This window comes from Panthera onca, chromosome D2, assembly GCF_046562875.1.
Source record: "Panthera onca isolate mPanOnc1 chromosome D2, mPanOnc1 haplotype 2, whole genome shotgun sequence".
NCBI classification, from domain to species: domain Eukaryota; kingdom Metazoa; phylum Chordata; class Mammalia; order Carnivora; family Felidae; genus Panthera; species Panthera onca.
Genome location: NC_138349.1, coordinates 30,435,403 through 30,459,998, shown reverse-complemented (window position 1 = coordinate 30,459,998; position 24,596 = coordinate 30,435,403). Strand labels below are relative to the sequence as shown.

Genomic DNA, 24,596 nt, shown 5'->3' with positions numbered 1-24,596 from the left:
AAAAGTCTGTTGTATCTAGGATCTGTTTTATTTCAGGAAACCCCATCAGGGTGTCCAACCCACCACGTGGCCACAACAAGGCGCAACCTTCTAAATGCACGAGGTTGAGGGTCTGCCTATGACCTCACTCATGACGGGGATGTGTGTGTCAAAACGTGGCCTGAAAGCTACACAGCCCTCTGACCTGACACTCCTCTGGCCTGAGGACTCCCATGCCCAGTAGTCACCTCCACGGCGAAGCACTGTTCCTGCTCCCGCAGGCAGCCATAGGTCCGCAGCAGGCTCTGGAAATGCTCCCACACTTGCATGCGCCGCTCCAGGTCTGGGGGCCGCAGCCTGGGGGCAGAGCAGGAAAGACCCGTGAGAAAGCTGCTTGTCCCAACCTTCAACCAAAGGGGCATAGTCCTAGAAGACAGTCAGGGCCAGGAGAGCTCACGCAACATGAACAAATGAGTGGGAGGGCCCTCTAGGTACAGAAGGGCCGAGTCCGGGCTGTGGCCGGGGCCATAGAGTGGGATGGGCACGGAATCAGGAGTCCGGCACCCAAGCAAATCACTTCACTTCTCAGTTTCCTTCACACACGGACATATGACACGAAGCCAGCCTGAGAGATCCGGGAAGGTACCAGGAAGGAGCCAGGGGGAGTATGTGACTGCCCAGTTTCACAGAGGCCACACACACCCTGCACAGCCTCGAAAGGGTGCTTAGCAAAGGATCTAGAGGGGACCGCCACGAGGACTCACTCCTTCCGGATGAGCTGGCCATCCACCGTGACCAGACCAAAGTGCACTTCGAACAGGTACTTGAGCACACACAGCTTCTGCCGCAGGTCGCCCTCACCTTCCGTGTGGTCTCCGTTGATGGCAATGAACAGGCATTCTCCAAACTGCAGGCAGAGGGGGCTGATGTCAGCCAGCCCCAGGGGACCCCTCCCTGTCCTGATCCCTGAGGACAGTGAGGGGAGGCTTAGGTCCCAGGGGACTTTGAGAGGGCGCAATTTCTGCCTTATGAAGGAGTCTAAAGTTCAAGATCAGGGAGAGGCATGTGGACAGCCCACAGAACTGAGGGAAGAGGAACATGGGCCCCAGGGCTACACGCTCACCAGGTGAAGGACATACAGGTAGTTGCCATTTTCTGTTGAGAAGCAGGTGTATGTATCTGAGAGCTTCTCCAGCATGGTCATGGAGGAGATGATCACTGGGGCTAGCAGGGTGCTGAGCTGGTCCTCCAGGGCGGGAAGCTGCATGAGGGGAAGGAAGTCACACTGCTCAGAGTGCCAGACCATGGGGACAAAGGCACGGAAAAGACCCAAGCCTTGTAGCAAGGCCTCTGCTGTTCAGGCTCTGAATCTAGAAGGAAACACTAAGGAATTAGGCCACATCTCCACAGTGGAATGTCTGGGGCATTTAATGGGAGAACTGAATGACTCTAAGGAAGTTCTCTACATAACCCAAAGTCCATGCTTTTTGTTGGCAGTAGGTCTACGTTTGGGAACATATCCTAAGGAAAGTGATCTGGGATGGGGCAAAGACACACGCATATAGATGTTCACTATGGAATCATTTACAGCAGCGAACAACTGTAAAAAGTGTAAATGCCCAGTGCCTGGGAAACAGAGAGATAACAGCCCATTTAATGGTGGAAGAATATACAGCTATGTAAAATACTGGAGTGTTTCAATGACATGGAAAATTCCTCTGCGATGATGTCATGTTAAAACAAAAAAGTGAATGGTCTGTATTTTAAAATGAATAGAAAAAACAAAGTATTGAGAAAATATTAAGAAAGGCAATGCTATCAAAGTTATTCCTCCTGGCAGAGAGAATATGAGTGATTTGCCCCCTTTTATGCTTCCATACTTTCCCTATTTCCATCACAAGCCAACCTTTACTTCTACAAGATCTTCCTTCAACCATTCTCTCTGCCTTGCAAAGAAGGAACAAAGTAAATAAACAAAACCAAAGAGAAACTGGACAAATTTGGTGACAATCTGCAACTACAACTGGCATGAAGCCAGTAGAACGGTCACCACTCAAACCCTCCATACTGGAATGACAAGAAAGAAGAGGTGACCTTCCCTCCAGTGATCTCCGGAGACCTGTATCATGGAGAAAGCCAAGTCCCAACTCTGAGCCTGAGAAATCTGAAAGGAGAGGAGTAAGACCTTGTCTTGAAAAGAAAAATAGGCAACCGGCCAGGGGCAAAGTACAGCATTTACAACAGGGCCAAGACGCAGTACCGTGGCGGGTATTTTCTCTCAACTTCCTCAGCGCTCGGGAACCGAGCTGTGTCCAGCTGCTGCGGGAGTCTGTTAGTCAGGATTTCGCAGTGGTTTCTGCCCATCACTCAGGCCCCAGCTCAGATGGCTCCTGACCACCTCAGGCCACCCTGCCCCCACTGCTCCCCACCTCTCTCTCTGTTTAACTTCTTCAGCCCATTTATCATTACCTGCACTCATGAGTTTATTTGCCACTGGGTTCACTGTCTGCCCTCCCTCTTTGGCCCGAAGTTCCACGAGAGCAGGATCATGCTATGTTCATGGCTTCACCCCCAGAGGCTGGAGCACAGTAGGTTCTCAATGAATATTTGTTGAATGAATATCCCTCCACATAGGCAAATGGTTGTTAAATTATTCACATGCCACAATTTTCTTGGACTGTCATCAACAAATTATGTTAATAGAAAGTCACTTAAAAATCTAGATTGTGTGTACAGCAACTCATTTTTGGAGTAGCAGCTTTTTCTGCAGGTGTAGCAAAGCAAGATTTTTTTTTTTTTTTTTTGGTTGGGGAAGATGAAAATATTTGGCGTAGGCAGAGTGTAAAGGAATTACTATTACTTGGAATTATGAAGTGGTACATTATCTTTGAATGGCTTCTGAATCAACGTTTCTATTTATAGGAAATTATCCTAAGAAAATAATAAGATGTGGGATCAAATTCAAGCATAAATGTTCCCTACAGCAATAGTTTTAGCAAACTAGAAGCAATATACATGTCCAGGATGGGAAAAATGGTTAAATAAATGATACATTTATTTATACACTGGAATATAATGCTTCCATTAAGATTTATGCTTTTGAGACTATTTAACACAAAAGAATAATGCTTTTGATATAATGGCAAATGGAAAAAAACAGGAAATAAAACTGTAAATGTGGTATGATCCCAACTACATATAAAAGATAAAGACCCAAAGGAAATACATAGAAGAGCTAATAGGTCTGGTGCTAGAATTATGGGTCATTTAAAAACGATTTCTCTGTATTTCCAAATTTCCTACAATTAATTCATGTTATTCATAGAATCAGAAAAAAAATGTGTCGTATACATAGAAAATAAAACTTTAAAGACAATTTTTTCTTTACATTAGTCATTTAGGAACTGAAAAACCAGGATTTTGTTCCTTTCCAAGGTTTTTGATAAAGAGGAAGATAAACACCAGCAGATAATTTGCTTTTATTTTATTTATTCATTCATCTCTATACTGTGTGCCTTTATGTCAATATTATGGCAGGTTCTAGAGATATAGAGGTCTACTGATGGTTTGCTTCGTACATTGACCTGACTGAAATAGTAAAGAACTAAAATATATAAAAATTCTTAAAAAAAACTATATGTATTGACTGCTAAAAATAAAAGAGCCTAACAAATAGACTTGCTTTTTAGCTTAAATGAAACCACTAAAATGTCATGATCTCTGATATCTTTATTCCTAAAGACTGTGACAAGAATATCGGTGATGTTGAAGTGGATTCACCCGCTGAGGTGGAACTGGCTCAACGGGTAGTTAAGCTCAGCAGAGCGAGGAGGGGGCTGGCAGGCCACCAGTCTGTGCTGCTGCAGAAATGCAAGAACGCTCTCTACTGCTTCCCCTGCAAAGATTTTTAATACGAAATTCACCTGGAAAAAATGTCCAAGATAAATTACCCCTTTAAAACATAGAGTAGAAATTATTAGTGGAAAATGACAACTATCTCCAAGCTGTAATATTTCAGTGTTGCCCTGGATATTCATATGCAAAAAATAAACTTTAATCCATACTTGCCATCATATCCAAAAATTCAAAATGGATCATCAGACCTAACATAAAGCCTAAAATGATAAAACTTCCGGAAGAAAATACAGGGAAAACTCTGAGATCTTGGGTTGGGCAAAGATTTCTTATATATGACACCAAAAACATGATCCCTAAAAGCAAAAAAATGGATACGCTGGAGTTGTCAAATGAAAACTTGTGCTTTTTGCAAAATACTGGTTAGCGGATGCGAAGGCAACACAGAGTGGAAGAAAATATTTGCAAAACCTGTACCTAATACAGGACTTGCGTCCAAAATATGTAATACTCTCAAAACTCATTAAGAATAAGAAGAAATAACCTACCCAAGAAATAGATGGGCAAAATTTGGACCGATTTCAATTTAAGAAGATACAGATGGCAAATAAACACATGAAATGATGTCAAAATCATCAATCGTTAGGACATGAAAATTAACAGACAATGAGATTTCAGTCGATACCTAGTAGAATGGTGAAAATGAAAAAGACTGACTATTGCCAAGGGTTAGCAAGGATACGGAGGAAGTGGAGCTCTCTCATACATGAGGAGTGGACTATGAAATGATACAACCCCTGTGGAAAAGTTTGCTAGTTTCTTAAAAAGTTAACATATACCTACACGATCTAGCCATTGTGCCCTAGGTATTTTACCCCTGAAAAGTGAAAGGCGATGTCCACACAAAGACCTGAACGTGAATGTTCACAGCTGCTTTATTTTTAAGAGTCAAAAACTGGACACAGTCACCATCACCAGGTACACGGATATACAAACTGTGGTGTGCTGATACAATAGACTACCTCCCGCTCAGCAACGACAAGGAATAAACTATTGATAGATACTGCAACATGGATGAATCTCAAAATTATGCTGAAAGAAGCCAGACCAAAACCAAACCAACCCTGAGAATATACCGCATGCCTATAAAATACATTTATATAAAAGCCTATAAAATACAAACTCATCTACTGTGACAGAAAGCACATTGGTGGTTGCCCAGGTTGGGGGAGGTGAGGGAGGGGACACACATTTTTGAGATGGTGAGTATGTTTATTTTATTGATTGTGATAGAATCACAAGTGTATGTGTGTATCTCAAACTGTACACTTTGTATAGTAGGCCAATTATACCTTAGTATAGTTATTTAAGAAATTAATGTGTTAAACTTATGCTAAACTTTTTAAGTAGAGAAGACGAGGGCACCAAATTTCTCCGTTGTATGATTAAAATTCTACCTCCTCCTCCTGTTCTCATGTAGCCTAGGGGGCCCTGGTGGAGTAGGGGTGAGGTCACTTTCTCGAGAGCATCAAGAGGCCAACCTCTGAGGATGAGCAGCTGGGTGTTTAGGATGCTGGGCCACACGCACCACCCTGTTAGTTCCTCAGGCTGGGCCAGGAGTGGGTGGACAGGTTCACCCGCCTCCTGGTAGTTCTGTGCTGTTCTCTCCCATCCTCCCCCTGCCCTGCACTCACCTCTTCTCCCTCATTCTCCGGCTGCCCAAACTTCAGCCGCAGACTCTCTTCAAATTCCTCATCCGTCCAGTAGAAGAGGACCTCTGCGCCTTCTGTGGCCACCAAAACACACTTCATCTGACAGGGAGAAGCAAGCTCAAGGTCACCTCCTGGCCCCTTCATCCACAAGCTCGGCCTGAGTAATGAAAACGATCACAATCCCAGCAGATACCTACTGAGCTGGCACAACTACAGGGGCCTTCCTGGTGTTATTTCGTCAGACCCTCACCGCAACCTGATGAGGTAGGAATCTTTAGTTATTCTCATTTTTTAGAGCAGGACCTAGCACAGCTTGGCGTGGCAGAGCCACTGGGATTTAAACCCAGGCCTAAGGCTGGGGCTCTTGCTTCTGTGTTTTCTAGCCTCTCACCAAAGTGTCAGACTTACCATGGGCCTACCTGCACCAAGCGTAAGGAAGGACCCAGCTCTTGATCTGGACATAGAAGAGGCAGGCAGTATCATGGCTCACGGCAGTATCTAGGCTCCCTGGCCTAGAATGCAGGGAGGCTAGTGCACCTCCCTTCAGGCAGTTCAGAGATATCCCCAAGGCAAACACATCTCCAGAAGACAAGCTTCAAAGCCCATGAGGAGTGGATTCAGGATTACATAATTTTATTAACAAGCTGCTTGTGCTCTGGGTAGAAACAGAGGCTGCCTAACCTTGTCCACTGTGCATTCTCACACATGCTTGGCTGCAGCTTTCTCAGCCTCCTCCCCCAGCGTCTCTGGCTCTTCCAAAGCACCTTCCCCACCCCCACCCCCCACACACCCTCTGTGGGGCACATTTTAATGCCTGATTATATAAAATGTGTTTCATTATTCATCAGTGGGGAGATTCTTAACCCAGAGCTTCCCACACTATGCCTTTCATTCCTGGGGCACAGCAAGACACTGACCTCTCAACCCTTGGGACAGCCTGACCACGCCTGGTGAGGCCAGAGCTCTCAGGCCAGCTGCCTACAACTGAGAAAACCCCAGGCAGGGGCTTCACATCTTCTGTGCCTCAGTGAGCCACACGGGCACGATCACGCTATCTGTGTGCTAAGACGTGACAATGACTAGGGGACTCTGCTCTGACTGCCCCACGGGTGGATGTCCAATTTCCACAGGATCATAGCATCCTGAGGTCTGGGACTCCGTCACACTCTTCAGGATCCCCTATGCGCCCAGCTTAGCGGCACTTACTGAATTCCTCCCACATCTCCGGCTGCTTTATCAACTCTGACTCAGAGCACCTGGCCTCAAGGTGGTTCCACCCCAGTGAAAGAGTGCAGCCTATTCCCATGGAACCACAAAACACAAGGCAGAGACACGGAGGGCAACTGAATATGAAGTAAAGGTTGCTGGCTAAGGGCAGGTGGGCCTGGAAGAGACTGTTCTGGGACACCCAGGTGAGGGGGACAAAGACAGGGGCTCAAGGGGCCAGCCTGATGGGAAGGGAGTGTGTGTGTTGGGCAATGGAGGGCTGCAGAATGTGCGGCCAGGAGCAGAGAGCCCCCTGTAGGCTGGGAAGGGTGTGGGGAGTCACACACTGGTCACGGATGGGTGAGGTTAAGGTGACGAAGGCCGGCTGTCCTAGTGTGGGGTAACGAAGGTCCACTCCTTGGCAGAGGCCAGGACAGGAAGGGGCTGACTCAAGAGGTATAGCTGGGAGTCACAGGCCTTGACGGCCCGGATGCAGGGGAGGAAGGAGAAGATAGGCTAAGGTGACATCAGGAGGAAGAGCTGGGGCAGGGCTCTGCGGAGTCAGGGAAAGCTCAGTCTACTGCCCGCCTCATGCTGTGTACCTCCCATGGCCCCAAAGCAGCCCTGGGGTGGGTGCCACCTGCCAGGTCAGGCAGGATCATCTACCTTGGCAAGGAGCACAGCAGAGCCTCCAGACAGCCAGGGGTTCAGAAAGGGCTGCAATAGGCACACTCGGTGACTAGCTTATGGAGAGCGGCAGCACAGCATCTCAGGTCCTGTAAATGCTTAAAACAGAGAGGTCATGAGGGCAAGCAGAGCCTTTCATCCGACTGCTGCCCATTTCTGGGAGGACAGGCTGGTGAAGGTCTCTCTCTGGCCCTTTGGCAGTCTGCTTAGGAGGTGCCTGGTGCCCTCTATCCCGCTCACCCCTGCCCTCCCACAATGGGGAACAGGAACCGGCCAGCACAGTCCTTTGGACATAGCAGATGCCCACAAACATTAATTCCCACCTACTGTTTCCTTCCAGGCACTCTGATTTCACGTGGGTCACTCAGAGCCATGGTGTGATCTGCAAACCTGCCCTGAGCAGCCCCAAGGGGCTTGCTATGAGTCACTAGACACACAGCACAGCCATCCCAGGCCCACAGGGAAGCAGTCCCAGAAGGGGAGTGATATCCCAGGAGGATGAAATAAACCAATAAAAAAGGCGCCAGAGACAGGATTCTAGTTTTGGCCTGATCAAGGCACTTAACCCTCTCTGAGCCTCAAACTCCTGCTGTGAAACAGAAACCCTTGCTCTGCCTCCCTACACGGTTATAGTGAAAAAACAGAATAACCAGGCAGGAATCCCTTAGCAAACTCTTACATGGACGTGGGCTTATTTACTATTCTTATTTCCCGGCCTCCCTTTGTCAAATAACAGGGTGAACTAAACTGGTTCCAGAATCATTCACATTTTGATAAGAGGCAGGAACAATATAAAGGTGTAACCGAATTAGGAAACCAAACGTTGTAAGCATATAAGAAGCACAAAAGGGTTTTTAGGGGCTCAGCATCTTTTGCAACGTAAGTGAGACTTGCTACATCACCGGCATAACTGGCCTAAATGACATATTCCCAGAAAAAATGGAAATGCTTTTCAGTGGACATTAGGGTCTCCTTTTTTATTCCAAAAAGCTGTTGAAAGAGAACCTTACTGGTGTCATTTTATGATTTCCCCGTTCTCTCTATCCTGCTCTAAAGAGGCAACACAGGACTCACTGAAGGCCCATATGGCGTCGGGCCAACCTGGGGAAAACCCTCAGCTCCCATTTTCGCCACCTTCCCCATCAAACCGCCCCTAAGGCCTCGGCGCCTGAACCCGCTCCGCTCCGTCTGGGCCCCCCTCCTTGCCCCTGCCTGGCTGGAGGGCCCAGGAGACGTGGCAGCCTTCCTGTCTGCCCCGCACTCCACACTTCATGCAGCACCTCCCAAAACCCCGCGAAGCTCACAGCTACCCTGGGAAGAAGGCCCGGCTTGGGGTTCCCTCCCAACTCCGTGGCTGCAGAAACTTAGGAGAAGCAGAGGGCCCAGGCCAGAGGGGCGGGGCCGGTGCGGTCAGGGTGGAGCCCGCCCCCACTTCCGGGAGGGCCGCGCGGGGGGCCTCGGAGGGAGCCCCGCAGCCCGCGGAGGGACCGGGAGGGCGGCGCTCGGGCCACGTACCGGCTAGCCGCCCTTCACCGCCAGATCGCCGGGCTCGCCGGCGCGCTTCCGGGTGCGACCACGTGACCGCCCGCGTGACACCCCCGCCCGGGGAGGGGCTGGACTCGAGGGCGGGCTCCCCGGACTTCGAGCCCGCCCCCGCCCGGCGTCGCCTGTGCCCGTGGGCCAGTTCGCTCCGCCTAGCTTCTGGGCTCCCTCGGCCCGGGCGCCTGCTGTTCAGCGGCCACGTTCCTCTTGCGGTCGAGGAGCGCGCAGAGGCCTGCGGAATTGGGGGGGTGTCGCCCACAGCCGTCAGGGACCCTGGGCTTGCCCTTCCGCTGGCTTGAGCTCTAGGGATTCCCCACCGAGGCATTAGGGACAGGCGCATTTTAGCCCCGTTTCACACAGGACGAAAGCCAGGTCCAAGAAGAAGAACTAACTTGCAGAGGGGCTAAGTTAGGATCAGAACCCAGTTCTCCTGGCTCCCGCAAGGTTCCTTCCCACCCTCTGGCTTTAGCTGCCTTCCGTGACTGTTTTCCGTGGCCTGAGGAGAAGACACGGCCTGCAGAAAGGCCTGGTTGTCCCCACAGTGCCAACCCTTGAATTTCTTTATAAAGGTTCTCAATCCGTTTGGGGGTGGGGTGTACAATAGGGGCTTTGTTTAGAACTAGTGTTTTCAAGATTTTCTTAAATTTGTGTAATTAGAAGGGCTGAAGTGTGGGGTTGCTGATGAAGATCATGGAAGGGAGTAAATTACTTCGGAAGTCACGCGTCAGTGCCCTGGTGCTGCCAGGGGGCTGTGGGTGCAGCCCAGCAGGGGATGAGTTGTGCGGACTGGCCGTCTGGCAGATTTGCATACACCTTGGGGAAAGGCAGGGACCAGGAAATAATGCTCCCACCACCTGCAGACAAAGGGAGCCTCGCTACTTCCGCCCCCCAACCCCCCACCTTAGGGCCCAAACCTTCCAACTGCCCGCCTGCAGCACCTACCCGCCACAGGCATGGCTCTCCGCAGTCCATGGTTGAGATCCCTCTGGCTGTGCGCTCTTCATCCTGCTACACTCCGCTTGATTCTCTCCTGTGGCAGGTTCTTCCTAAGCAGGAATTTCAGTGGTTGAATAAATTCCATCAAATGGATATGTTATTATTCACTCTAACCGCTAGTAGTTTCCATTTCCCACCAGTAATGTATGAGGGTACCAATTCTCCCCATCTGCCCCAACACTTATTGTCTGTTTTTATTTAGCCATCCTGGGGGAGGTGAAGTGACATCTCGTGATTTTGATTTGCGTTTTCCTAATGACTAACGATGTTCAGCGTCTGTTCATGTGCTCTTTGGCCATTTGTATATCTTCTTTCAAGAAAAGTCACTAATTCAATTTCTTCTCCCATTTTAAAATTAATTGTCTTTTTATTATCAAGTTGTAAGAGTTCTTTATATATTCTGGATACAAATCCTTTAGTAGATACGTGATTTGCAAAAAACTTTCCCCCGTTACATGGTTTGGTTTTTGTTTTCTTAATGGTATCACTTCTGGCACAGATGTTTTCAATTCCGATTTAATCCTGTATGCCCATTTGTAATTATGTCCGGGCTTCTGTGTCAACATAAGTTTTTATCTTACTTGGGTGAATATTTAGGAGTAGGGTGGCTGGGCTGTATGGTAAATATCTGTATGGTATGGACTGTATGGTAAAGTGCAGGCACCATTTTACATCCCCCTGGCAATGCTGAGAGTTTTCGCTGCTCTGTAGTCTCCTTAGCACTCGATATTGTCCTTTATAACTTTAGTTATTGTAGTAGGTGTGTTGTGATATCCTACTGGGGTTTGAATTTCCACTTTCCTAATAACAAGTGATGTTGAATTTCTTTTCATGTGTTTATATGCCATGTGTAAAGTGTTCAAATGATTTGCCCATTTTAAAATTGGATTGTGTTTCTTCTTATTACTTATAAGATTTCTTTATATATTTGGATGTTAATTCTTTATCAGCTATCTGTTTTGCTTTTTTTTTTTTTTTTTTTTTTTTTTTTTCCAGTCTGTGACTTTGTCTTTCATTTTCTTTACAGTGACTTTTGAAGAACAGAAATCTTTGTGCTTTTTGTGCACTGGCTAAAACATCTTTGCCTAAACCAGAGTCACAAAGATTTCCTCCTGTTTTCTTCCAGAAGTTTCACAGCTTATTTTGCATTTAAGTCTATGACCCATTTCAAGTTGATTTTTGTAGAAAGTATGAGAGAAATGTTCAGGTTCATTTTTTTGCATATGGATATCCAATTTTTCTTGCACCATTTGTTGAAAAAAAAATCCTCTCTCCATTAAATTACTTTGACACGTTTGTCTCAAATAAATTGACTATAAATGTGTGGATCTATTTCTGGGCTCTCTATTCTGTTCAATAAATTTAGAAGGATTCAGGTCACACTAAGGATTTTATTGATTTTCTCGAAGAAACTGCTTTTGGTTTCAGCAATTTTCATTGGTTTTTCTGTTTTTTATTTCACCAATTTCCGTGCTATTTACTATATCCTTTCTTCTATTTACTTTGGATTTAATTAATTTTTTTTTTTTTTTTTTTTTTTTTTTTAGTTTCTTAGAACCTGACCCATTGATTTGAGACCTTTTGTCTTTTTTTCTAACAAAGGAGTTTGCTGCTATAAATTTCCCCCAAGGTACTGTTTTATCAGCTCCCACTTTTGATATGTTTTATTTTCATTTTCAATTAGTTCAAAATGCTGTCTAATTTTTCATTTGATTATTTTTTTGGCCCATGGATTATTTAGAAGTGTGTTATTAATTTTCAACTATTTGATGGTTTTCTGGGTATCTTTCTGTTATTGGTTTCTATTTCAATTCCATTTGGTCAGAGAATATGCTTTGTATGACTTGACTCCTTTTCAATTTATTTATGGCCTAGGATATGGTAAATCTTGGTGAATGTTCCTGGTGTACTAGAAAAGAATATGTAGGTATTTTTCTTTTGTTGGGTTGAGTGATCTATAAATGTCAGGTCAAGTTGGTTGAGAGCAACATTTAAGTCTTCTGTCTTCTTAATGATTTTCTGTGTACTTACTCTATCAAATATTGAGATAATGGTATTGAATTCTCTAAGTGTAATTATGGATTTGTCTCTTTCCCCTCCCAGTCTTGCCAGCTTTTGCCTCATATATGTTGAAGCTCCGTTATTTGATACATAAACATTTATGATTGTTATGTTCTCTTAACGAATTAGCCCCTGTATCATTAGGAAATTACCTTTTAATCTTTGACACTATCCACTGCACTAAATCTACTTTGTTTGAGAATGGTATGGTCACTTCAGCTTTATTCTGATTAGTGCTCACATGGCCTGTGGCAGAGTTCAGGACATGCTCCCCCAAAATACACCGCTTTGGTATATTGATGATTGTGAGCTAAAAGCACGCTGACTTTCCTTTTCTTTCTGCAAGCAAGAGATGAAACTCCCATGGGAAAGAGGCCCTCCCTATCCCAGGAGGAAAGGAGCTTTCTTCTCACCAAAGAGGGAAAGTCTAGGCAAAGAGAAATCTGTGCAAAGAGACCCGGTTAAACTAACTCTTACCTTTCTTTAGTCTCCACATAGAGTTTACTTTCCCACAATTGCCAATCTTCAACATGGTATATACACACTGAGGCCTAGCCAGTTCTTTGGGTCTTCATTTTTCTTGTGGGGGCTCCCACGTTCATGTTAAAAATCACTAAATAAAATCTCTGTGCTTGTCTCCTATTTCTCTGTTTTATGGCAGCCTCAGCCAGAAACCCTGAGAGGTAGAGCAGACATTCTACCTCCCCTGCATATGTGATCTTCTATCCTTTACTTTTAACCTACTCATGTTTTCATATGTAAAGCACAATTTTTTTGCAGGCAGCATATAGTTGGGTCTTATTTTTTACCCAGAATGACAATCTGTGCCAGGCTGAATTGTCAGCTTGTATGTTAAGAACAACTCACATATAATGTGATTATTACTATGGTTTAAAGTCTATCAGTCATTATCTGGCTATTTGTTTTGTATTTGTCCTATCTTTTCTTTGTTCCTTTTTTCCTCCTTGTATGCCTTTAAGAACATTTATCAAGTACTTTTATGATTCCATTTTTTCTCCTTTATTGGCTTCAGGACCAGGACTGGGGTGAGGAGAACGACATGCTCACCTTGAGTGCAGAATTTAAAGGGATGGAAAAGGTTTGGTAATCAATTTAATACTGTTTCAATTAGTGGTTTTAAAAGTCAAAACTAGGGGCATCTGGGGGGCTCAGTCAGTTAAGCGTCCAACTCTTGGTTTTGGCTCAGGTCATGATCCCGTGATTTGTGAGATGGAGCCCTGTGTCAGGCTCTGTGCTGACTTGGTGTGAAGCCTGCTTGGGATTCTCCCTCTCCCTCTTTCTCTGCCCCTCCCTGTGTGTGCTCTCTCTCTCAAATAGAATAGATTTGTGTTCAAATCTATCATCTGTTTTCTATTTGTCCCCCTGTTCTTTGTTTTCTTTTATTTCTTGCTTTCTTTTAAATCAACTATCTTTAAAATTTTTTTTACTGTTTATTTTTGAGAGAGAGAGAGAGAAAGAGAACAAGAGAACGTGAGCGGGGGAAGAGAAGAGAGGGAGGGGGTGACACAGGATCTGAAGCAGACTCCAGGCTCTCAGCTGTCAGCACAGAGCCCGACATGGGGCTCGAACTCACAAACCATGAGATTGTGACCTGAGCCAAAATCCGACATTCAACTGACTGAGCCACCCAGGTGCCCATAAATCAACTATTTTTTTTATTTTGATTCTACTCTCCCTCCTTCCCTCATTCATTTAGAAATAATACACTCTTTTAATATTCTTTTAGTGGTTACCCTAGAGATTAAAACATGCTTCCTTAACTTATGAAAGTTTAATATAAATTACCTCTTCCTTGAAAATGAAAGGATGCTAGAATACTTTCCCTTTGCCTGCTTTTAAAATGTATGCTATTGTAATGCATTTTTAATTTTCTCTGTATTTTAAATCTCATGAGACAATATTATTATTATTATTATTTTATATTTATTTAGATTTCCCCACATATTTGCCACTAATGTTGTTAGTAGAGGGCAGAGCATCCAGTACTAGATGCATCCTAACTGGATAGCGGTGGAACAACACAGATCGTTTTCTGCTAAAATTCAGCCAAGTACTAGGAGTAGCAAGACTTAAGGGAATGGAAAGAGGCAAAAGAAAGCTTCTTTATGTCATTCTGAAGTATTAAAAAAAATCCTTCGAATTTAGGTATCCTCACACATGGTCTATAACACTCACTTGATGACGCTCAATTAGAGGGACCCAACGTCATTGATAAATTTTCTGGTTTCCTACTGTCCATCAAAGTTTTGTGCTCCTTTTTCATGAATGTCTTAGTCTGTTGAGGCTGTTATAACAAAAATACCATAGACTGCTTGGCTTATAAACAACAGAAATTTATTCCTCACAGTTCTGGAGGTTGGGAAGTCCAAGATCAAGGTTCCAGCTGCTTCAGCGTCTGCTGAGAGCCCACTTTCGATGTGTCCCCAAGTCGTGGAAGAGGCGAAAGAGCCCTCTGGGGTTTCTCTTATAATCCCACTCATGAAGGCTCATCCCTCACAACCTGATCACCTCCCAAAGGCCACACCTCCAAATACCATCACATTGGGAATCTATCACATAGGGTAAGGTTTCAACATACCAATCTTGGGGGGGATCAAAGACATTCCATTTATAGCAACAAAATATAATTGTTGTTGAGAAGTGACTGTCCAGTCAGGGACTTTATTTCTGAAACCCCAGCATCTAGATGGGATCGTGTAATTGACTTATGGCTAATGGAATTGATTGGAAGGAATTTATGCTAACTCTAGGTTAGGTCCCCCAAACTACTCCCATGTGATTCTACACACTCTCCTTGTCTTCCCGCTGCATGTTGACGCCCATAGCAATGTTGGAGGCCAAGTGCTAAAATGGCACACAGCCTACCAGTCTGGATCCCTGACGGACTATGTGCATGGAACCACTACTTACCCCACTACCACCAATTGACCTTTACACGATCTGTTAGCAAGAAATAAACGTCGTTTATGTTAAACCACTGAGATTCTGGGGTTTATCTGTTATTGCAGTTAACAGTTACTTCAAACATCATCAATGACATCTAACTTGAAAAATAAAACTTAATTTCCACTTAGAGTACTTGAAGCAGGGCTTGTGGGGAAGAGGGAAGCGGGAGAGAGCAGCACATCATGAAATCAATGATACCCATCATGTGTTAGTTCATCGGGTCAAAATGTAGTGTGGACAACAGTGGGCCCCTCTCCCCACAGAACACCCTGAGAACAGAAAGTTAGAGTATTCACATTTTATTACTTACAGAGTGTTACCTCAAAATAGAAACTACCTCATGGACCCAAATTCTCTGCAATTGCCAAGCTCATATAAACCTTAATATAATCTGTTTTTTGGAAGCAAATATTAACACCTGTTAAAATCCCCTGCAGAGAAGAAATTTTTCCTGGGAGATGTTCCTGCACTTTCTTTGCCAACTTTTAGATGAATAAAACTTAGGTTTCTTTTTGCTTCTTCCAAAAATATAATTTATTACATAACATTTACAACTTGAAAAAAATCCTAGAATATTTTCATGAATAATAATTAGAAAAGTTCATGATGTGGGTCGTAAAGAAGGGCCTCCTTTACTCTGCTGGGAGCATAGGACGTGGGATTTATTCATGAGCCAGTTCGGAACTTGGTCAGCTCCTGGCAAATGCCCCAGGGCTCCCAGGCAGGGGTGGGGCTCTCTGGTGTTTGGAAGGAAGTGGGTATGAAAGCAGTTGGTTTCTTGTATTTTAGCTTTCTTGTTTTAGAGTGGTCTTTGCAAGTTCTACCCTTAAGGCAATAGTTAATGGGTTTATTATCTAGTCTGGGAAGAAAAGAAACTTCCAAATCTCTCAGTAGTTGGGGCAGGAGGAGCAATGATCTCAGAGGCAGTGCATGTGTGGGTGCTGACTGGCTCTGCCACTCACCTCCAGGACTTAGAAATATCAGGAATCATCACCTGTGGTGGGTGGTGGTGGTAAGACTGGTCCTTTATTCTACAGAAAAACACATTCCATTCACTACTCATCAGAACTGTGAGTTGGCTTTCCCATACTTGCCACCAGCTGTTCTGGGCGAAGGCACTGCTAGGGTTCTCTGTAGACACACACAGGCCGGTAAGAAAGCTAGCTGTGGGCAATTTGGAGGTGAGAAAAAGGTGGCCACCACCAGTCCAATTAGAGAGAGCACAATGCAGTGAGAGCAGGCTTCGGAGTTCAATAGATGTGGGTTCGATATCTGATTCTGACTCTGCTTATCTAGATGGCCTTGGACAAATCACTTCTCTGGTCTTCCCTAGTCACCACCCGGGACTGGGCCCGGGAAGGTAGTTACAGAAGCATCTGTCCCTGTTAGTGGAACTCAGAAGCAGTGATTATAGAACTCCAGTTGTTTGGGCTTTATAAAAACTGTTTATCTGTGAGTGCCCCTTACTGTCTTATTTGCAATTCTGGCACATCCCAAGAAAAGATTGCAAACAATTCTACAATCAAGATTTAATTCCCTCTCAGTACAGCAGATTTCCCTGCGCTCCGGGTTGGGTGTCCGTGGCAGAGGGAAGGCCATGGAACTGGAGAGAAGTTAGTGGAAAAGCAATGAGCAGTGTCCAGGCTGGGGCAGGGGCACTGAGGTTGGAGAGAAGGGATAGTGGAGGAGCCTTGCTACATAAATGTTTATGTATTCTTCCCTTGCCTTCTCCAAGCCAGATGTCTATTATTTTTGGCTGCTCTCTTGATGCTTCACATTTTTAAAGTCCTCTTCTGTCCTGGTGTTTTTACTGCCAGCGGTATCCACCTGGTTCACCTTTGCTTCTGCTGGATTTAAACACTGCCCTCTTGTTTTCTGAAATAAAACCATTCTCAGTGGATTTCCAAGGGGAATCCAGCAGCCGCATCCCTCTCAGACACAGGGGCCTGGAGTGCAAGGGCAGAGCACACCTGCAGAGGCTGGGCATGGCCTGGAGCACTGGGCAGCTCAGCAGGTCACAACCCTGCGGGGTCCTTCCCACTCCCACCTCAGGAGGCCTCAGCAACTCCTAGTGCTAAAGGCCAGCGGGGGCCTTTCAGATGGAATCCACCAATGACCTCTGCCATTCTGGAGGGTACATGGCTTGGACCCATCTGCCCCGGGGACTGGACAACTACTGGGGAAGGGCTGGGGCTACGAAGGCGAGTGGACCATTAGGAATTGCGGTTCTGGGAGTCCTGGGCCTTACTTAGTCTCATTGTAGCCCAGTTCTGGGATTTTCAAGCGTTTCTCCGGCCAAAGATAAGCTAATATCCCACAGTTGCAGCTTTTTCAGGGTAGTAGAAGAATTGAGACTCTTTCTTCAAATAACAATGAGAATTTGTTCTGAGCCTTTGTGATAAGAAAGGAGAAAGAAAATCATTCCTAGAGGCAGGAAGAGCAGAAAATCGTTTCAACAAAAGGCACAGACTTCTCATTATACTTTTATTATGCTTTCAAATAAGCATTTCTGCAAGGCCATTCTTCAGTTTAAAGTGATTCTAAAGTCTTAGATGATCTCGGCCATGTCTTGTTTTAGGAGGAAAAGTCTGATCTGGAAGGCTGGTGGCTGAACTCTCTCGTTCCAGGGCCCAGCCTGGCAAGCCTGCTCCCCTAATGTGCACTGTGATGCTGAGTTTTGCCACGGGCTGTTTTTTTTTTTTGGGGGGGGGGGGAGTGTGATCGGGGAATCCCTTATAAGAAGTGATCCCTACTGATTTAGTAATTATCTTCCACTCCAAAATGAAAAAGCCAGGACAGATGCCCTGTACCGAAATCCTTGCAGAATGTGATGTTATTGTGAGTTTCTCAGTATCCTTTGAATAATGCAAATACTTCTTCCATGAGACAGTTGCAAAGTTAGAATTGCAGGACCCCAAAGATACATTTCAGTGATTCCCTTATCCCTTTATTAACTAAAAAAAAATAAAAACAAAAACAAAAAAAGCAAAAAACCCAAAAAAACCCAACAAACAAAACTTAAACCTCTTGGGAGCATTTAATACACAGAGAAAGATAAAAGAAGCAGAAACTGCCTGTATTCTGCAAGCTTAGAAGCTTAGTGAAGAACCAGCACTATTTACACAGAGTGTGCTTGCACAGAGCTCTGGAGGTTTGCTGCAGTGAATTAGCAGGACCTGTGGAAAGGTAAGGGAGTGAGGCTGTGAGGCGGGCGACCCCTGGGCCTGCTGGTTAAATGAGCAGGCTCTGGATTATTCTGAGCTCAGCAACCCACTCCCCTGGGTGGCCCCAGGTAGGCTGTGAACCTCTCTGTGCTCACAGGAAGGTGGGGGTGAAACTGGTGACTCCTTCAGGGGGCTACTATGTTCGTAAAGCAAACTAGCCAAGCCCAGGCCCAGGCCTGCAGAGACAGCCACTTACTCGCGTCATCAGCAAGGGCTTGCAGCTATGCCTGTACGGCACATAGAAGAGGTTTTGATATCTGCACACATTTTTTAAAGCTTGGAGTAACAACTTATTTGTCTCTTTTCCTCTCTCTTCCTCACTTGGGCTGTCCTCTGACTCTGCTTTCCTTGCTTTCTATCCCGGGTCTTGGCACTTCTCTCTCCTCCCCTCGCAGAGCTGAGCCTTCGGCAGAAGGTGCCTGCTTCCCGAGAAGAGGAGGCCCCCGTCGCTTCCAGGCAGAGCACACCCACTGACCGGGTCCAGCCCAGTCCTTGGCCCCCCCTTGTGCTGGCGGTGGCACCAACCTCCTGTGTTGTCGTCCTTCCACACCTGCTGACAAACACCTCAAAACCGAGTCCACTCTCTGCCTCGTGCATAGAATGTGCCCGTGGGCTTCCCTCTCCCAAATGCCCGCTTCTCCCAGCTGAGTCTCCTAGACTTCCTCCCTTGTGTAATCTTCCTCCCAAGTCTCACCTCAGACCTGGCCCTGTCCTAGGCCCTTTGGGCATCTTAGGCATCCGCCTGGCCCCTGGCCTCAGCAACCCTGACCCTCCACTCCTCTCCTACCCTCTCTCAACAGCAGAAACTGGACTGCTCTCTTAATTGGAACCCTCTGACATTGTCAAATATCTCCTCCTTTGAAAAAGCGCCATTCATGTCCTTTATCCTGAGAAAGAAAATCAAACCCGCAAAAAGACAGTCATTTCAGTGGCAGCTTATTTGAGTCTTACCCCTTGAATCATACAGAAGGTCTTTATCAGGAACTTTAAATCAGTCTGCTTCCCCCTCCCCAACCCAGGGGCTTCCCACCCACCACCCCACAGTTCCCCACCAGATCTCCACCTCCAGATTCCCCCTTGCCCCAGGTGGTGAGCCAAAAACTTTGTTCTGTGCTCACACTGGCTGGTCCGGGATAGCACAGACCTGGTCATCTTTCATGACCAGATTAGATTTCTGCCCAGTAAATGCCATTGAGAGGCACACAGCTACTTAGGAAGAGGCAGAAAGGTTAGATCCAATGACTTTTGATTTATACAGTTTTTTATGGTTTTGGTCAAACAAACCATGAATGGCTTGCTCTACAAGCTCTTAAGATTCTCTCAGATTTGATGCAGGTCTAATTACTTGCTTGTTCAGTTGGGGTGTGTGTGCATGTGTGCATGTGTCTATGGTGGTTCAGCGTGCTTTCTCTTCATACTAAAACTCTCTCCCTCCCAGACACATGACGGATGATGATTGCTTTTTGTGGTGCCTAATACATTGCTCTCCACTCCATGAATATTGTTACCTGACTCCCATTCCGACCCAAGGGGAATCTGGATTCACAGAGGAATAGAACCCTTTTACAAAATCTGGAGCATGATTGCAATTTTACTTTGGAAGCACCCGTTTCCCAGAGGAATAGCGAGTGATGGATGCCACTGTCAGAAGCCCAGATGCGCACACTCATACATCAGCCAGGAAATGACATAAACAGCTCGCCCAGCAGGCCGGCGCTGACCCACCCACTTGCTCCCCTGTGGGAAGAGAGGTGGTAGGAAACCCAGGGCAACAGAAGGGAACAGCCAAGGAAAGGAGTTGGGAGAGGGCTGGGCTCTTTCAGGCCCACCTGGTTATTTCTTTCCTCATCTTCTGCGGAGGGCAGCCATCAAAGGCTCAGAGCCATAGTTCTATTGCTATGTGACCAGGATCATGGAGAGTTGTTTCCTTGGTCCTGGGAGTGTGCCGTCAGCTTGTTTTCGTGGTACGTGTACGTGGATACATACAGGTCTACACACAAACCTTCCTCCTTACACAGGTACGGGTGATGTCTACATTTTCCTTCGGGGCGGATGTGGCCTACCTAGGCTAAGCTCATGCTACGGCATTTGTCTCTTTGCAGAGCAAGTCTGTGCTGATTCCAGCAGGATTGGGCAGCAGAGACTGTTTTGTTGCTAAGAAGATGTCTGAAAAATAAGGACACTATTAGGGCAGGAGAGTGGAAAGCAGTTCAGCAGGCCTGCTGGTAGCTTGTGACTGTGAGGGTGGTTTATCGGTAGCGGCAGGCCAAAGCGTTGACATTCTTGACCACATAAAAGCCCATGGTGACTGGAGGGATGACCAATGTCCGGCCGGCCCGCAGGGGGCGGGGCTTCAGTTCTGGGAGGGTCCCATCATCCACCATCACTAAGGGCTGGCCGTTCAGCTGCACTGACCTGCAGTGAAGAAAAATAGCACGGGCTTGTCATTCATCATCCCAGCAGAGCCTGTCTGATACTTGCCCAGCTGTCACTTACTGACACTTGCTGTGCCCAAGTGCTCACCTGGGCGTTTTACTTCTAAAAACTCATTAAAAAATTCCAGCAATGCTCTGAGAAAGAAATTGCCATTATCCCATTTTACCTCGAGTGGCTAAATGACTTGTCCAAGGTCACACAGCATGTAGTGCTGGGAGCCAGAATTTGAACACAGGAAGTCTAGTTCCAGAGACACAGCATTTAGACAAATGAGAAGTCCATGATGCAGAAGCTGAAAAGTGTCTTAGGCCTATTTTTAAAATCATAATAGCAAATCTGTTTGACTTTATACCTAAAGAATTTTTTCCTGTGGAATGATCCGAAGGCTTATGATGGTCTCAGAAATCTCCTATTTAATTGCTATCTTTAATTTATTTGAGAGATTAGAGAATTAACATCATGTCACTTGACTAGGGTTGTTCTGAAGGAGGACAGAGACATTTAGAGACTCCTTTTTCTAGTCTGAGTTTTCTTATCAAATATTTAACGGATGTTTCTGTTTTAGCAGCACAATGGAGTAGGTGATAAAGTACGCATTTTTAAAAATTTGAGTTCACCCATCCCGCTTGCTTTTATTCTTCCTGTGCACCAGCCATCTCCAATCCTGGAAAGAGGGCCACATTCGGAGCACACTTAGGAGAAAAGGAAATAACTCATCACCCACCCTTGGCCTGTGGTACAGAATGCAGAGAACTTCCCAGCTGTTCCTGACCCAGAATGACTCGTACGGCTATGTACCCACATGGAAGCTCAGTTTTCTGGGTCAGAAGAAAAGGCTAGAGCCAGGCCACCAGCTGGAAATAAGGCTGTGAGTCACCCTCAGAAAATCAACATTGCATAGTGATGGCTATTTTGGGGCCTTGCCCAATCTCCGACGTGATAACATTGCAGTGATATAATCTGAGCTGTAAAGAGAATGAAATGTTAGAAACTGATATAAAGGTCTTTGTTTCATGTTCCTTGTGTGCTATGAATGATAGGTTTAGAGAGAAATAAGCAGACCTCTCCCCAACAGAGCAGTGAACTCCCAGAGAGGAGTGTGTTGTGAATTGCTCCCAGCAGAGAGCGAGGCAGGGAGGTAGGTCCAGATCTGTCCCGCATGGGTAAGTTTGGGCCTGGTCCAGATCTGACAGAGGAACAGCCACCCTCCTCTTGTCAGTATGACTGAGGAATGAAAGAGGGAGCAGGGGACTGGAGAGCCAGGCCTGCCTCTGGAAAAGTGTAGAAGTAGGAGAACCGAGATCTGGTAAGTGTTGACCTCATCAAATCTGCAAGGAACTTTTGATCCAAATGTGAGTGACCCTCTCTGGTGAAGACAGTCTGTCTACTCATCTACTCATTGGAGTGGGATGCAGGATGAGGAGAAGGGGCCCAGTTACAAAAAAAAAAAAAAAAAGCCAGAACAGGTCTTCACAGTATATTCTCATTATTTTATTTCAGGTGGTGTGAATATCCAACAACCAGACATATGCACCATCAAATAAAAGTTCAATAATGTAATTAATCTTTCCAATGAATACTCAATTGATATCCCTGCCCTACTTGAAAACCTTCAGTGGTCCCTCTTACATATGGAGTTGGGGGCCAGCCCCTCCCGCTAAGGAATTTAACTTTGTGTGATCCCAGAGCACTGGTATCTCTGGGTTCTGGAAAGTGCAACACAGTGTGATAAGCAAGCCAGCCTTTGAATTTCTATATTGCTATCCTGGAACAGGCCCCATTCTGATTCCTTACTGGTTATTTCAAAAGCTAACCCGAGTATGGGTGGAACCAGGGAGCATGGTTGAGATTCTGGGTTGATCTCTAATTCCAGGATCCCCATCACTGACTTGCTAGACGGTCTGGCAAATCTCTTCACCTCCCTTCCTGAGGTTTTCTCATTTCTGCAACTGCTATAGGCTGCAGGGCCAGAGACATGAAATACAAAGTATGAAGGTGCTTTGAGAGCATAACGAACCCGTAAGTGGGAGATGGTGTTTTGTTATTAATTCTTTTTGCTGTAGTCACGGGACACTTACTGGTCCTTGTACTTGACTGCTTTTGGGAGTGACAAGTTCATGGCTCCTCTTAAAGCCCTCTTTTCCCTTAGCTCCCATGGGACACCTCTCTCTCTCTCTCTCTCTCTCTCTCTCTCTCTCCCTCATGCACTCTCTTGATCCTTCATTTCTGCATGTGGTTGCCTTTTGAGGGGGGACTACTGGCTTCTACCTGTCTCTCGGATGCTGGTGCTTTGTCCTTGGATCTCTTATTCTCCCACACTGCACACTCCCACTGAGTGCGCTTACCTGCACCCAGGACTTTGACTGTTATCCACATCAATGCTTCCAAACTGGACCTAAAGCCTTCTAACTAGTGTATCTCCCGTTGGCTGTCCCACAGGAACTTCAAAGTCTCTACGTCCAAACTCAAAATCTTCTCCTCAAACCCTGTCCTTTTCTCTGCCTTTTTTGTATTGGTAACACCATCTATCCAATTACCTAAGCCAGAAAGCTGGGCATCTGGGACTTCACCCCCAATTCTCTGTCAGGGGCATTGAGTCCAATCAATTCTACCTTTTAATATTTTTCATATCTGCTTTCTCTCCCTGCACTGCTACTATTCTAGTTCAGAACTTGCCACGTAACCCATCTCTTTGCCCCCTGCCTCGCCTTCCTCCTGCTGCCTGCCACAGTGCTGACAGAGCAATCAATTGCTGTCACTGCTTTAACCTCTCCGGCATCTCCCCATCCCTTCTGCTTTCACATGGACAATGAGGCCTAGCTCTGGCTAGCTCTTCAGTCTCAGATCCTGCCAGCACCCCTTACTCCCCTGTTAACTGTGGCTCACTGACCTCAGGGGGTGGGTATGGGCTGAGTTGGCAGTTATAATCATGAATAAAGATTGTTTCACAATGAAAAGATAGTTAAGTCTTGCACATAAACGAAATACATATTTCTCAAATGAAAATGTAAGTAGACACATTTGGGTGTGTAAGTTCCCACTTACAATTGGGAATAAAGTACACAACTTCATTTGAAAGTATAGTAAATATTTTGCAAATGTAAATATCAGTACATTTGGGATTAATAAGACACAAGTTCATTTAAAATTGTTATAAAATTCCTAACAGACTTTTTGTTGGGAGGAGGGGGACATGATGTGCTTTTTTCAAGCAAGAGATTTAAAAGGACACTAACTATAATGGGGCAGGGCCATGACATGTGCCGACATCACAGAGGAACCCTAGTCCTTTGCAAAGCCTACGTCCTCACTTGGAGTGACTGAATTCAACACCCTGCAGTCCCACGTATGTGGTGCCCCTTCCTCCTGGAGCACAGCCCACCCTCCTCCCCTGTTAGACTAACCACACTGGGTCCTTGCAGAACTCCTCACGTGTTTTCCCCCCTGGGGAACCTTCTCTGATCCCTGGGCTGGGCAGAAGCCCGAACTCTGGACTTTTGTGTATCCCAAACTTCTCAATAACCATCTCACTGAACTGTAGTGTCTTACTCTCTCCCTCACTGGGCTGTGAGCTTGGTTAGGAAAGGGATCACGTCTTTCACCCCTAAATCCTTGGTGCCTAACAAGGTGGTTGGCATAGAGGGACAAAATATTTTGGGACAAGTGAATGAGCTCTGAGGCTCTTTTGCATTACTTCTGATCTTCTGGGGTGGAGTTTCTCCAGCTTGAGAGAGGCTCCCTGGAGGTTCGTGGAGTGTCTTCACAGATTTCATTAACCTACCAATTACTCTCACTCTCAGTGGTTCTGGAGATGTTAGATAAGACCTGAATTATCGCTGATTCTCAGTCATTCACCAGATAACTTATCCCAACCTGACATGAGGCCATTGATCATGGATAGTATTTTTTATCCTTAAAAAAGATCTATATG

The 24,596-nt window shown here is 45.8% G+C and overlaps 2 protein-coding genes and 1 long non-coding RNA gene across 12 annotated transcripts in view; 1 reads left to right on the top strand and 2 right to left on the bottom strand.

The window, feature by feature from the left end:
• The window catches only part of HPS1 (HPS1 biogenesis of lysosomal organelles complex 3 subunit 1), a 31,438-nt gene extending 22,383 nt beyond the window's left edge, over positions 1-9,055 (bottom strand). For 3 of the 10 annotated variants that reach the window (XM_081790483.1, XM_081790479.1, XM_081790487.1), the window contains exons 1-6: positions 8,955-9,055; positions 7,419-7,537; positions 5,529-5,703; positions 1,103-1,240; positions 744-886; positions 228-336 (exon numbers count right to left, since the gene is read on the bottom strand). In XM_081790483.1, coding sequence (XP_081646609.1) covers positions 228-336; positions 744-886; positions 1,103-1,240; positions 5,529-5,690 — 552 coding nt within the window. In that variant the 5' untranslated portion in view covers positions 5,691-5,703; positions 7,419-7,537; positions 8,955-9,055. The other 7 variants (XM_081790486.1, XM_081790484.1, XM_081790480.1 and 4 more) reach the window with 7 other exon arrangements.
• Positions 1-24,596, top strand: part of LOC144613186 (uncharacterized) — a 365,982-nt gene that overhangs the window by 57,750 nt on the left and 283,636 nt on the right. The gene's annotated exons all lie outside the window — the stretch shown is intronic.
• Positions 17,940-24,596, bottom strand: part of HPSE2 (heparanase 2 (inactive)) — a 674,568-nt gene continuing 667,911 nt past the window's right edge. The window contains exon 12 of the mRNA XM_060641812.3: positions 17,940-20,644. Coding sequence (XP_060497795.1) covers positions 20,479-20,644 — 166 coding nt within the window. The 3' untranslated portion in view covers positions 17,940-20,478. The remainder of the gene's footprint in view (positions 20,645-24,596) is intronic.